The 14014-nt window shown below is 42.9% G+C and overlaps 1 protein-coding gene across 2 annotated transcripts in view; it reads right to left on the bottom strand.

Moving 5' to 3' along the window:
- LOC126386004 (glucocorticoid receptor-like) overlaps nt 1–8783 on the bottom strand; it is an 87492-nt gene extending 78709 nt beyond the window's left edge. For both annotated transcript variants that reach the window (XM_050038078.1, XM_050038087.1), the window contains exons 1-2: nt 8267–8783; nt 5211–6463 (exon numbers count right to left, since the gene is read on the bottom strand). In XM_050038078.1, coding sequence (XP_049894035.1) covers nt 5211–6454 — 1244 coding nt within the window. In that variant the 5' untranslated portion in view covers nt 6455–6463; nt 8267–8783. The remainder of the gene's footprint in view (nt 1–5210; nt 6464–8266) is intronic.
- Between the last annotated feature and the right edge of the window lie 5231 nt (nt 8784–14014).

Raw genomic sequence — 14014 nt, 5'->3', positions numbered from 1 at the left:
GCCTTGCATACAGCAAAGGTTATCAGTAAGCCTATTAAGCAACAGGAACTCAAACAAACAATGAGGATTGAGGCTGGCATAATCTTAGAGATTACAAATCCAGAAAATTGAGTCAACAGAGTCTGACCTAGTTTGGCTTCAGTTTGTTTTACTTGCCTGTTGTTAAGTGACTATTGAGGACACTTATAATGGGACTTGAAATTCCCTGTATGCATCTTAGATAATGTATATGCATGGCATGGTAAAAGAATCTTATGAGACTTGATGTAAAATAACGGACATTAAAAGGACTGACTTTGTGTCACAATACAGTAAATACATGCAGAATCACATAGAAGGGCACTGGGAGACCTCTGCTAAGGCCAAAAGTCCGATCTCACAATGCTAAGGAAAGTGAAAAACAATTTGTGTATCTGCCCTGTGATTGGGATCCTCTCCAAAATGTAACGGATTCTTCCTTGGCCCATGTTGCACCCTTCCATAGAGTTTAATAAAAACCAGGCCAGAAGTTTTTCTGTAATCCTGCTGAGAAACAAACAAACCCAACCAAAAAACTAACCTCTTTGGTAGAGTTGATGATCAAACTGATTTAGTGCAATACTCTGTGTTCCACTGTTATTCATGACATCAGCATTTGTGCGAGTTTGGCGAAATGATGGTGATACGATCATGGTTATGCAATAGTTTTAAATTATCCGCCAGACCTCACATGTCGTCAATAAATCCATCTAATTCAGTTAACTCATTTTGGGATAGGGTGTTGACATCAGTAAATTACCCACAAAACTCTATTATACAGTAGCAATGCTCGGTAAAACAACAATCAACTGTCAGCTACAGTTACAACAGGCATCAACATGATGAAAAAATTCAGCCGTTATGAATTAAGCTGGGCAGACAACCACTGAGACCATGATTTGAATTTATCTTAGGGGCATTTATAATTGCAACCCATCACCTAACGCATCATCATAATCACCATCATTAAGTTGCCCATTCTCATTTATGGTAAACGCCCGACTATTGCTGAGATGCCTCATCAGAAATCATGTTTACATTTGAGCTGCACCTATTAGCCCCTTGGACAGGCCTTATACTTTGTTCAGAGGCTTCTGTATTGAAGGTAAGGCCAGATGAGACTTACACTGTGACCGCGCTCTATGAGCTGTCATGTTGTTCCAATTATGGTAAACCTTTCATTTTGCAATAAAATGACACACAAATATCCTCAAAATATGTTGTTTACCAAGTCTAAATTTAGAGCACATTTTACAGTATAGGACACTGCACGCAGAGCACGGCTGCAGAGCACGTTCAGGCCTCTTTGTTGTGTTAATGCTAACGTTAAAGTAGCTTGTGCTGGAGTGCTTACATCAGCACTGGGTTAGGCTTGGAAATAAAAGTTGTCTTTCGCACCAGAAGGACATCAAACAGCAGACAGGTCTTAATAACAGTGTCAAAACTGCCATGTTAATTAGATATACGCTGAAAAGTTATTGAAGCATGAGGTCCACTGAACCGCCACAGCTTTATGAAGCATCAGCAAACCCCAGTCTAGCAAAACACAATACTGTTTTATGATGCATTAGCAAAAATATGCATTTGGCACTCAACACGAACTCAAAAACTTCTGACAAAAGCACAATATTCGTGTCTAAAAAAAGAGATGAGTGAGGTGAGTGCCTCCTTTGACATCAGGACTCTGCAGCACACGTCTAACATAAGAGTGTGTGTGTGTGTGTGTTTGCATGACGTCTGCGTGTGTACAGCTTTTGCGTGCCTGTGTGAAATATGGAGAGCTCTGAGGGGCCCATCAGGGGTGAGTAGGTGAGAAGAAGAAAGCAGCTGAGTGACAGTTTAAGCAGAGAGAGGCAGCAGCAGAATACAAGAGCAGATCTGTACACGTGGCCTTACAGCATCCCTGTGTAGACACACACACACACACACACACGCACACACACACGCACACACACACGCACACAGACACACACACACACACACAGACACAGTCTGTCTTGCTCTGGCACACGCAGACACATGCAGCTCAGCAACAGGCAAGAGTTTACATCAACTTTTAAAGCCTTTTTTAGTATGCGTCAGCATGACTCACACACATTGAGATGAAAAGATTAACAGGCGTAATATATCAGAGAGCAATCTGCTGCGTGCAAACAAATGTGATGCAGCAGACAAAAAAATAAAATGAAGGATGAGTTTAAAAAAGAAAATCTAGTCAATGGAAAGAGCATTATGCAGTATATCAAAAACAATAAATCTTAAACAATGTTTCAAGGGCCTCGTTTCACCCATGAAGCAACAACATTTGTCCATTTGATTATCAGTTACATAACGAGAGCCTTGAGCCAAGCAACGTGAATGAGCCAAATTGTGTTCCAACTGCGCTGAAAATTTCCACAGAACGGCTAGGTGGGCTCCATGATATACAGTTCAGTACACGGAGTTGGTTGCTATACTAACTCATATGGTAACCAGGCAGCCAGTCATTTTCTTGATTTTATTCCTACTTTTGAGACATATTCAGCATCGTATGTATGCATGAAATAATGCAACAGCACTGCGGCAGGATATTACTCTGTCAGCTTATACAGTACATTTAATATAGCAGTGTATTATAATGTTATAGATCGCGTTATATTGTAATACCCACTTTGACACAACAGTACTGTGTCTACAGGAAGTCTTACAGTCTGCATGTGAAACATAGACACACATTTAGTTTCAGGCAGAGCTGGAATAAGTAATCAATTATTCAACTGAAAGAAAATTCATCTGTAATCATTTGTCCTGTTTCAGGTAAAATAAAAAAAAAAATGTAATTTTTGTATCATAATATTCATTCAATTTATTTTGAAATCACTCTTCTGTGTTGTGCAAAATTGCATCAAAATAATTTTCGGGAATCTAAAAATTTGATCATTTCAGATATCAGAATATTTAATCATTGCCAAACGACACTTGTTTGTTGGTCCATCAGTAAGCCAGTTTGTTTTCATCATTTGTTTTTTATTTTAACTTGTTTATGGGGGTTTATCCACGGCACTGTTTAGATCTTGCAGAGTGTCTGTGCCCTGCACCACAGAAACTCAGTGTGAAAACACATGCCATGCTGCTGCAACGTGCATAAAAATACCAGGAAGTAGCTCGGCTACTGTAGCACTGTGGCACAGATTCTTGGCATTACAAGACAGGGTTTTAAAAAACAACACTGTTTGTTGTTGGAATGAATTAACAAGTGACAAAACACCTGTTGCCACATCAGCCTGAGCAGAAGCACACACACACACACACACACACACACAGATAAAGGACTTCATGAAGTGGCTGGCAGTTATTTTTAAGGATGCCATCTTTGTGTTTCTACACAACTCTGTCATCAGTGTTTATGGGAGCAATCAAGTCCACCGCTGTTTATTATATGTATAGAGACGACTTAAAAACAAACAGCTTGCACTTATGAACCGTAACAAATAGAGTTCTCCACAGTTTAAACAGGTTAACAACACAACAGCCCAGGAGCATATCAGTGCAACAGCAAGGAGATTAACACAAGCTGACACCCATGTTCATCTTTGACTTGTTTACAAAGCAGCCAGAGCCAAACACCTCAATGGCTCTTTCAGGACAGTACTGCCTCATATTATTACCCCTCGTTAATCAGACTCATCTTGTGATCTGCCCATTCAAGCCTAGTCACAAAGACGCTCATAAAACAGCAAGTAAATCTCTCTCTTTCAAAGTTCCACTCGCGGCCAGTTCATTTATCGGATAGGAGCCGACGGGAGGCGTGAGACACTTCTCACCGTGCTGCACCTTACATGACTTTCTCACAGAATGAATTTTCCTCATATAAACCACGACCACACTGCATCCTCAGAAATGCACATTATCACATTTTCTCGATGAATCATTTCCTGTTGGAATGACACATTTACGTAACTCTGTGATATCTTTATGAGAAGCGTCGTGTTGCGGCACAGTTTTGGAAAAGTACCAGGGGGCAGATCGTGGTGAAATTAGGCTGAGTTACTTTGTGTGAGAACAATTTCACAATTGTGCCAAAACAAATGTTGATTTTCAAAATCTGATTCAGAGCAAGCACGAAAAAAGGAACTGCTCTGGGTTATATAAATCACCAAAGTTGTAACACTCCCATCTCTTCAGGGTGACTATCCCCAAATCTAACTTTCTTATTCAACAGGATTTCTTTTTCACCCCTACCTCATCGTATCCTGGCAACAAATTCACCACCTTTCCTTACATCTACTTCCTCTGACAATGCTCACGTAAAAAAAAGAGAATGTAATTCTACATTTCATTCGTCATGGCGTTCCTAAAATGTGATGTGATGTGGATAAATTGGAGGAATGTGTGTCCTGCTGCGTCTGCCTATTGAAGGTGATAAGTGCCAGATGCCCTCCACCCCAGGGGTGCCAGGAATTCTCTCTCACACACACACACACAAAAAAAAAGTCACAGACAAACATGCAACACCTGAGCAATCTGTTTTATGGCTTGTTTCTTTTCTGCAAGAATCACACCGGAAGACTCAAGCCTAAATGCTGCGAAATGCACCGACTGCATTCATTTCCCAAATGCACACTCAAAAGTGTCCTGCAGCGAACTGGAGTGCCCTGGTACATCACTGAGCTTGATTTGATTTCAGGCGCATCAATAGAGATCAGATATTTCTGTGGTTGCAGGAGCCAAAGCGCAGAAAGATTTTTTTCTTCTGGAGAGAAAGTAACCTGCCTTTTTCCTCGGCTGTCAGGTCTTGCTTTTGACTGCCATATTTTTCATTTAAATGCCTGTTCGTAGATTTTTTTCCTGCTAAAATTTACTCTCATGACTTAAGGTTCAACACATGTCGCATCAGAAGCCAAATTTAATGTGTTTGACCTTTAGGGTCATACTGCTAACAGCCTCTGTTCTGAGTATCTGACTGTTTTTTTTACAACAAAACAACAGGTCACTAAGGGTACTCCGAGAAACTCAGCTAAGACTGCTGCACAGCATGAATAATCAACACCTCTTTGGATCTTGCACTGAATTTTAACATGTTTTAACATTTTAAAAGCCCGGCCTCAGAGAACACTCATACAAATTCATACACACCATGAAAGAAAGCATACACCAAATCAGCCACAGAGACAAAAGTAAACAGCAAGATAAAATCATCCAGTGAGACCTACCTGGAGAAGCTGACAGAAAAAGTCGCCAAGGCTGCGGCGGAGGGGATTCCATCATCAGCCCTCTGTAACCCCGATGACTCTCCAAACCTGTTCCCCCTGGCCCAGCTCTCCCCACCCAGAGGCATGTTTGAGAACATACCAAAAGGCTTCTGGTCTTGTAGGCCCACTGTGGAGGATGGGTTGGCTCTGTAGTGGTAGCTAGGTCCTGCACCGACGCCCATAGGCGAGGACATGGCGCTTCCTCCATGGAGAGAGCTCATGCTGCTCTGGAGGCACTGCAACTGACAGAAACCATCGCCGTCCTGCTTCTCCTGTTTGACCACACCAGGAGTGCGGATGTGGATGAAAGAGTCGTCGGGATCCTTCTCCTCCTTGATCATGACGCTGGAGAGCAGTGACGCAGGCTGCTGCTGATGGTGAAGCTGATGTTGCTGGTGTTGTAGAAGGTGGTGCTGCTGGTGCTGATGGTGTATGGGGTGGTGCTGCTGGTCTGTGCCATTCACATTGGTACAATTTACTCCATTACCCACGAGAGGCTTTGTTTCCTTTAGCAAGCCGCTGACAGGACCACCGCCGCCGCCAGCGCCGCTGTGTAGGATGTTATCCAGATGTGCCACTTCTGAATCCAACTCAAAATCACTGATTTCTGGCAGAGAATTAGGAAGGTCCAAGTCCTGCCAAATCTCGGTATCCTCGAGTAGACGACCGCTGTTGCCACCCAAATCACACGGACCAGCAACTGTGTGTCCACTGTAAGTTTCCAAGTCTTTATCCAGAGAAAAACTTCCCTCCTGCTTGATGTGCTGCGGAAAAAGATCGGGCAGAGGGAGGTTACCCAGGACGGAGGAGACCGAGGTGCTGATGACAGAGGTGGATGTCCGGTCGAGATCAGAAATACTCTGTTTTAACAGCGGCAAGTTGTCCTCCATGTTGAATACACCAATATCCTGGTGCTGTTTCTGCATTCTGATGATTTTACCCTCCTCCATGTCCGAGCCCTCACACAGGACATGATGCTGAGGGGACTCAAAGAGACCTCCAAGGTCCCCCTGGTCTTTGGTTCCACCCCGTCCATTTGGGGCCACTGTGGGCAGGGGCAGAGACCCTGGGACGCTCAGGTGTGCTGCAGACTGGAGCAGTGAACCCGCTGCGTCACCCATTTCTCTACCTACTCCAGGTCCTGTCTCCCCAAATGTCAGGCTGTCGTCTTGATTACCGTTGCGCTTCAGTCCACCCTGATCCATTTCTTTGTCCTGACAGGACGGTGAGCGTGAGTCAAAGAGCGCACAACACACACAGGGTGAGAGAAAGAGGAGACAAAGTTAGGCCATAAAAACAGAATTGGTGCTGGAGATAAGACGATATATACCAGTAAAAACATAAAAATCTTCTTTCATGGTGAGATCTGCGTTAAAAACATGTTATGACACAGTTTTAAAGCACTGATGGTGCAAGGCTCATGTCTCCTATCATGCACAGCCGTCACCATTCTCCAAATTTATCTTTATCTTATTTTTCAAGAAATGACTGCAGCCATAGCAAACAGGCCATCTCTGCCTCTCACACCCACACTGGAGCAATATGGCAGAGGCACAAATGGCACAAACAATGCTGAGCAAAACCAGTACAGTGGGGGGTGGGGGGGGTAAGAAGGAGACCACAGCCATTACATAATATAGCTAACCGACTATAATATTCATGTTATTTCTTTGAACTGCGCCCTCCACTCAACTCAAGCGTCAAGAGTTGGGAAAACATGCCCAGGCATAACTTGTGTTACAGGCAGTGCCACTGACAGTCCCACATACAGCCGAGCATGTGTGCAACAACACACATCTGTCGAAAGAGATTAACCCACTGTGGGCCTCCGGGCATTTTGCAGCAGTCACCAATAACTGTCAATCCCCATTTGCAAGAGAGCGCGAGTTAACAATGCAGTCCAATCATCCATTTATAACATTTAAAATGTAAATAAAAGTAATAATAAAAATGAAATGGCTGCAAGTAAAAATCATGTGACAACAGTCTGTGCCAAAGCCAAGCTCTGTGCGCACGTGGGGGGGGGGGGGGGGGGGGGTGTTTGCAGCGCACTTATTTAACTGTTGATCATTAACAAAGATAGCTGCCTATCTGGAGGGACTGAATATCACTAAAACAGGGCCTGCGCCGCTCAGAGCATTCAACTTCATCTGCTATTTTTAAGTCACATAAAAATGCTTGAAATTACGCATGGCTGAGCGGTTAAAGACGACTGAATACCTTCCTGTGGATATCTTATCAATGTGATTGGCTCTGTTTTATGTGTTTGTTGCCTCAAGCAGCGGTCGTGACATTCTTACTAGTAGGCATGACTCCATAAAGCGCACATAGGATATATGGTGCCATATGGGCAGCGCGTATTTTGCACATACAGCTCCTGTCAGGGCTTATGTGGGACTCTCTGTTTTGTTTTTTTCTTGAGGTGAAATGAGTAAAAATGAGGAGAATTAGCCTATGAAGATTTTTGCTTTGGTTATAGGTTTCACCACTTTCCCCCGCCCACAGGTCAGTATAGACGGCTCTGCACTGTAATCGATACTGCATCAGATATGGGACACAAGCTTCTCTCATTGAATTGCAAGTTTAATGCATTTTAAATAAGGTAATGACACTCCTCAGGATATCAAAGTTTAAAAAAAGTTTGACTTGCTATGCTGTACTTTTCCTACCGAGCAGCGCGACACATCATTACAGCATTAGTGCAACCTGTTGGCTGCGATGGGAAATTGCAGCGCTCACACGCCTACAGCCGGGCACGCACATAAATCTGCCTTTCCGTGGAACTTTGTACAACATTTTCTCCTTCTTACTCACAATTGTAAACAGTTCCCGTGAGCGCTGGTGGTGGTATTGTGAGTGGGTCGCACGGTGCGGGGGCTGTCAGTGTCAGTGCGCCTTCCACACAGCGCCGGCGACGCTCAACGTCGGCCTACCTCGGGGAAACAACCAGCCTCTGTCGATATTTCCCCAGCGAAATAATGACAAGACAAGCGGGTGCATTGTGAAGCGGACCGTACCTGTGGTGAAAGAAGGATGCGCTCCGCCAGTTAGGTCATCTCCCGTGCGTCCAAGTTGGAGGAAAAAATGTGAGAAATAACGCAATGTCCACACGGTCAGGCTCAGGAACAGACCCCCTTCCTTGCAGTAACGCTGCGTGGTGAAATGTCAGCTGGATTTGTTGCCGCCTCTCTCCCTGTACGGCAGGAAAACATCGTCCGCAATAGCAACTAATTCTATAAGTAAAGTCAACAACGTCGCTGACCCGAGCCGGAGCTGGAGAGATCCACCGTGTGCGCCGTTTCGCCGATCTGTCGATAACTTTTAACGCACGTCGCCGGTGGCAGGAGGGGAAAAAAAAGTGATCGATCCGTCACTCGTTTGCGACTTCAGGAAAATTCCGCAATGAATCCACAGATCTGCGGAGCGCTGTTCTGCTCTTGCGCCATTAAACCCGTGAGTACATTAAAGTTATATAATACAGCCGTGGCGCACTCAACTGCAAACTCAGGCAGGGCAGGGCGGACAGTTAGTGAAGCGGTGTCAAGCTACATGGAGCGAGTGAAGCACTTCCGGTTTGTTTTTCAAAAATAAAAGCAGCGCTGATGCAACTGTCACGAGCCTACATGATGAAAAATGGAACTTCCTGCAGCTAAAAATATAAGCAAGGACCACTTTTGCCAAAACAGAGAACGAAACGTATTCTTTAACTCATTGTGTGGTTCAAAACGAGATATTTTTAAGGCAGATACCTCGACTTCCGGTCAGCTCGTGCACACGTGTAAAAACTTGACACAGCTGTTAGTTTGACACTTGTCGGTGAACGCCCCTTTCCCTACTGAAACTCTGCTGGGGAATCTGTCTCCGTAGGCCACCACTAACCTCACGGCATAATGGGATTGAGAAAGCAGCTATAGGTTGTAATTTAAATGTTCTGCTACAGCCTCTCTGTAACCACCAAACCGAGCAGGGTTAGTAGCCCTACAAATCCCCTTATAGCTCTGAGTTGACAAAGTTCATGTTCCTTTCGGTGAGCCTTTGTTAGGGTCAAATGAGGTTGTGAGCAAAGAGGAGGGGTCTAGCTTTCCCCAACGGAGAGCATGTAATCACGATTAGGCTGCTAGGAGCCAGGGTTTCATAGGCCTACTCCATTGTTATACCCTCAACAATGAAATAAAGCTCTTAAAAAAGGAAAAAGAAAAGTCCACCTCAGAGATGAACTTCTAAAATGTATCACAATAAAGTTTTTGGCAATATGAGGTCTTGATGTATGGAAAGGTAAATGGTTAATGTAAAACAGTCATTTGAAAACGGTTTGTTTTGACACCTTGTACTATAATTTCAGTGTCACTCACCTGGAGTTCTTGCCAGGCCAAAAGACATAGCCTAAGACGAGAAACACGCGGACATTGAGAGACGAGAAGCAAACAGGGAGATGTTAAAGAAACGAGGAAGCACAGCAAGTATATATCCTGTCAAGGCAAAACAACCTCCGAACAAAACTGCCTTCAGGACTTGGAGATCAAGGACATTAATCATCCTCGGACTAGATCCTTCTCCGCTCTTAACAAAGCAGAGGTATAAATGGGGAGCTCATATAGGGCACTCCTGGAACTTGAAGCCTGTGTTCTAATCTCTTACATGTATCATTTGTGGATTGATTCCTTGAATGATAATACATTTAAGAGGACATAAAACACAGACAAGCAGCATACCCATAGGCGTAGATGCCTAAACAGAGCATGTGCACTTCCACCCAGTAAAAACATGAACGTAGCAGATGACTCTTTCACCATAAATTGATGCATAGAAATCCACTAGAGGGCAGGGAATTAAGTCTTTGGCGCTCAAAATTCCCCGGAGGATGACCCCAAACCCCGTGTCATATTTTGATTGAAATCCATTGCTGTCACCCACCTGTGCTCACGTATCAATCAAGATTGAGTGACACCTCCTACCAAGCTTATAAAAATGTTTTGCTTGTCCCCTGTTCACCCTTTTGCACCCTGACGAAGACCTCAGGGTCGAAAACCGGTTGGTTCAATTGCATCATTTCCTGCTTGAAGATCATTTTTTCTTCCCAAGTTCTGACCCTTTCTTCAAGAGCACCTGCGTTTTTTCTTGAGTTACATATGATAAAGACAGTCCTCAGATACTCTACTACCTTACTTTAAAGTAATTTTCTGTTGATCAACCAATGTAATCGACTAATTATTTCAGGGGTATACGATACAAAGACAAAGTTCTTGAAATGAGGCCATGAGAAGTCCAACATTGTTCAGTTATGATCTTTTAGGATAGTTCAAAATATCCCAGTACTTTTAATGCATTTAAAGGGCCTGCTTGAGTCCAACACAAACTGACGAGTGACCCTTCAGTGACTGTAACACCACTTTACAATTCTGTCTGTCACCTTCACCAGACAAGGTCTTCTTCAGCTGGAAATTCATTTTCCTGACGGCACCTCAGCGGACCAGAACAAGGACTAATTTGGGTTATGTGTTCAGCAGAGTCCACCTAGGGTAAAGAAGAAGAAGAGGGGTGAGGAGAGAATGTGGACAGTCCAGGCTGTGCAGACAGGCGCAGACGCCCATGCTGTTCCATCTGCAAGAAAAGAAACAAGGATAGGCAGATGCAAAACCAACAGGCCAGAAGAAGGAAAATGGGCGGAGGGGGGAAAGGGGAGGGGGACAGGTGTGGCCCTCCATGCAAGTCATTCGATTAGAAGGAGCAGAGTGTGTCCTGTGCATGTGGATGTCTCATTAAGAGCTAGCGTGGCTGGAGAGAGGCAGGAGCTCCCCAGGGCCTGAGAAAACCACACTGTTCTCAAAACATCACAGGGAACACTGTGAGTTTTTAATACTGGGTAACAATGGGCGATCCTATTTACCGATAAATAATAATAAAAACCCCGGATGTGTGGTGCTTCATGTGCATGTATGTGCAACTGGGAATTCGTGGAGAAAAGTATGTTACTGTGGAAGTGTAATACACCTCGTTCTGTATGCATAGTAGGTTACGCTCATTTTAATGAATGTGCTGCTGAAGAGACAACTTCATGTGAATATTCCTTGATTAATGTACACTCACATGATGTGCTGGTGACTAATAGAGGCTGAGGGTTGCGTTTAAAATGTTCTTGATCTTTTACAAAAAAAACCACAACCCTGATTTTAACTTTTGCCTCAAAATTCACTGGTCCCGAGCAGAGGTACATGTTGTACACACACACGCACACGCACACGCACACACACACACACACACACACACACAGTTGGCTGCCCAGTTGCTTTTATAAGTACCTGATTAAACAACAGGTAAAAGGCATGGTTGAAAGGTCATACAAATTACAAGTTTCTCAATCAACCCAGCGGTATCTGATTATGCAGCGGATGTTGTTTTATCTGCTGAGGTTTTCAAATATCTGTATCTGAGATTTCTGCCACAACCCAAATGCAATGAAAGTGAAAGGAATTTTGTTTCTGGTGCTCACAATATTTTAAAAAAAAATGTCCCTTGAAAAACTAAACAGCAAAGTGTCCCAGATAAAATGTCCAATTTACTCTAAATAATTTTCAAGTGTCAATGGCAAGATTATTTATTGTGAGCTTTTTCATGCAGTGTTCATTTTGTTGACAAAAACTTTGACGAACATTTTTCGCCAGCAACCCTTTTTCATGACAAAAATGAGACGATGAGCTAAAAAAAGATCTTGATAATAAAAACTAAGACGAAATCTATGTTTCATTTTTATTAACGAGCCGTCAACGTAACGAAAATGTTAGTGGTGGATTATCTGACATTGAAAGCCGAGAACAGCAGTGCTTGTAATTATCTTCAAATACCACGAGTGACAGGCTGGTAAACTCCAGTAAATAGTCTGTGCCAGAGTGTTTAGCTAGCCAGCAAAAACACTCGCACTGGAGTAGCATCAGCCTGTGGTGCAAGTTGTACTTCGTTAGTAAATTGAGAGTGTGTCTGTGGATGGTGGAGAGACTGAATGGATTTGTCAACTTTGTTAGTTGCAGCAGTGGCTGTTAGCTGTTAGCTCCACTTTTTAGCTGCTGAATGGCAGCGGAGCAAGCAGCCACCAGCCGCCGGACTTCAAATCTGTTGATCTCCGCAGGACTCTACTCAGTCCAGACTGGAGAAGGTTTATGGTTTGATGCTGTTTGACAGGCAGGTAGGAGGCTCGGTTACCTGTGAGTGTAGCTGTGCTGTAAATAGTCTGACCTCTGCAGAGTTTTCTCTGACAGAGAAGAAAGTTTAGTTTAAATCACCAACTGTCAGAGGACATGAGTTTAAACCCCCAGACTGACATGTTGCAGATTAAGAAAGATTTGAAGTTGTCTCAGATAAGTTATATATATATATATATATATATATGTATATATGTTATATTTTTGACACCATAACTAGAGAGATGTTGAGCTTTTCAGATGATGATCAGTAAGCATTGTGCTTGTAGGTCACCCCTTAATCCTGTCAAAAACTGCTGGAGAAAAGACAGGTTGCAAGTGTGAAGAAATTATTGGCAGTTGTGGAAAAAAGTGTCTAAAGGAAATTTTTATACAACCTGTCACCCTGATTCCAATTTGTGATACCTGAATTAGCCTTGGATTAGTTTGAAGGTTAAAAAACATATAGAAAATACAATGAATAATGGCTGACTAAAATGTTTTGAATTTTCATCGACTAAAACATTTTGTATTTTTCGTCAACTAAAACTAGTCTAAATCTATGAAAGATAAAAATGACTAAAATATGTGACTAAAATTAATAAGCATTTAAATTAGCTGTCAAAATTAACACTGATTTCATGTTAAGTAAAAGCTTTACATGATGGAAGCTGTGAATATTTTAAGTTTTTTTGCAAATACAACCAGAAGTGTCTGCACGGCCTCAGACCTCTCAAGGGTTAAGTGGGAGGAAAAAGCTGTTGTGTAAATTGGTGGGGGCTGACCTTTTACAAGTGAACACGTTTTGGTTAAAACTCTTGACAGGAAATGAGTGTAGAGACACATAGGCAAGGGTCCTTGAACTGGCGATACTGCAGCCACCAGCATCCTGTCCTCAATATAATCCAAAGTGGCACATTTCCAGACTTTGAGTTTGTAGTTTAATGCCAATGAAGGTGATCTGAGTTAAAGAGTGCGGATGACTCCATTCTATTAGTGTGCTATAAACAGATTTATTTTACTCTTCCCTCTGCCAAAATCTAACCTCGCAGGCGGCCCACTTGCCAAACTCTATCCAATGAACGAGCTGCTGGTGAGTCCACGGGCCTTTTGTTCAAGTCCTGGTTTGTAATTGGGCTGCAGCAACATGCAGGGTGAGTATTGAGGCTCAAGCTATTGCCCAATTTTCTCACAGAAATTACAGCTCTAGAGGAAGTAATTACTGTAGTATTAGAAACAGCATTATTGTTGCTGCTGTTATTCTGTAAGTCATAATTGTGAGGAAAGCCTGCTGGGCACCCGTTTAATGAAAAGTAATGACGTCTTAAGTGTTGGCATCCATAATGTTCTGTGACTCAGCTTGGTTTCTCTCTCAACACCCCTTTTTCCTTTCTTTTTGTAGCTGATTTGGTTCCTCTTTATCATGGCATACAGCAGTTGATTTTCTCACATTCATTTGCATGTTTGTCTGAAACTAACGTTAAATGAGCAGTCTCCCGAAACAATTCATCTTAGATCTTTGTCATGTTTATAAAATTTAGGGACACTTTTCACCATAAATAACTTATAGTTAACTGTGGTAAACAAAGG

This window comes from Epinephelus moara, chromosome 3 (assembly GCF_006386435.1).
Source record: "Epinephelus moara isolate mb chromosome 3, YSFRI_EMoa_1.0, whole genome shotgun sequence".
NCBI lineage: Eukaryota > Metazoa > Chordata > Actinopteri > Perciformes > Serranidae > Epinephelus > Epinephelus moara.
The sequence above is the reverse complement of the archived record's forward strand: the minus strand, read 5'-3'. Positions and strand labels throughout refer to the sequence as shown.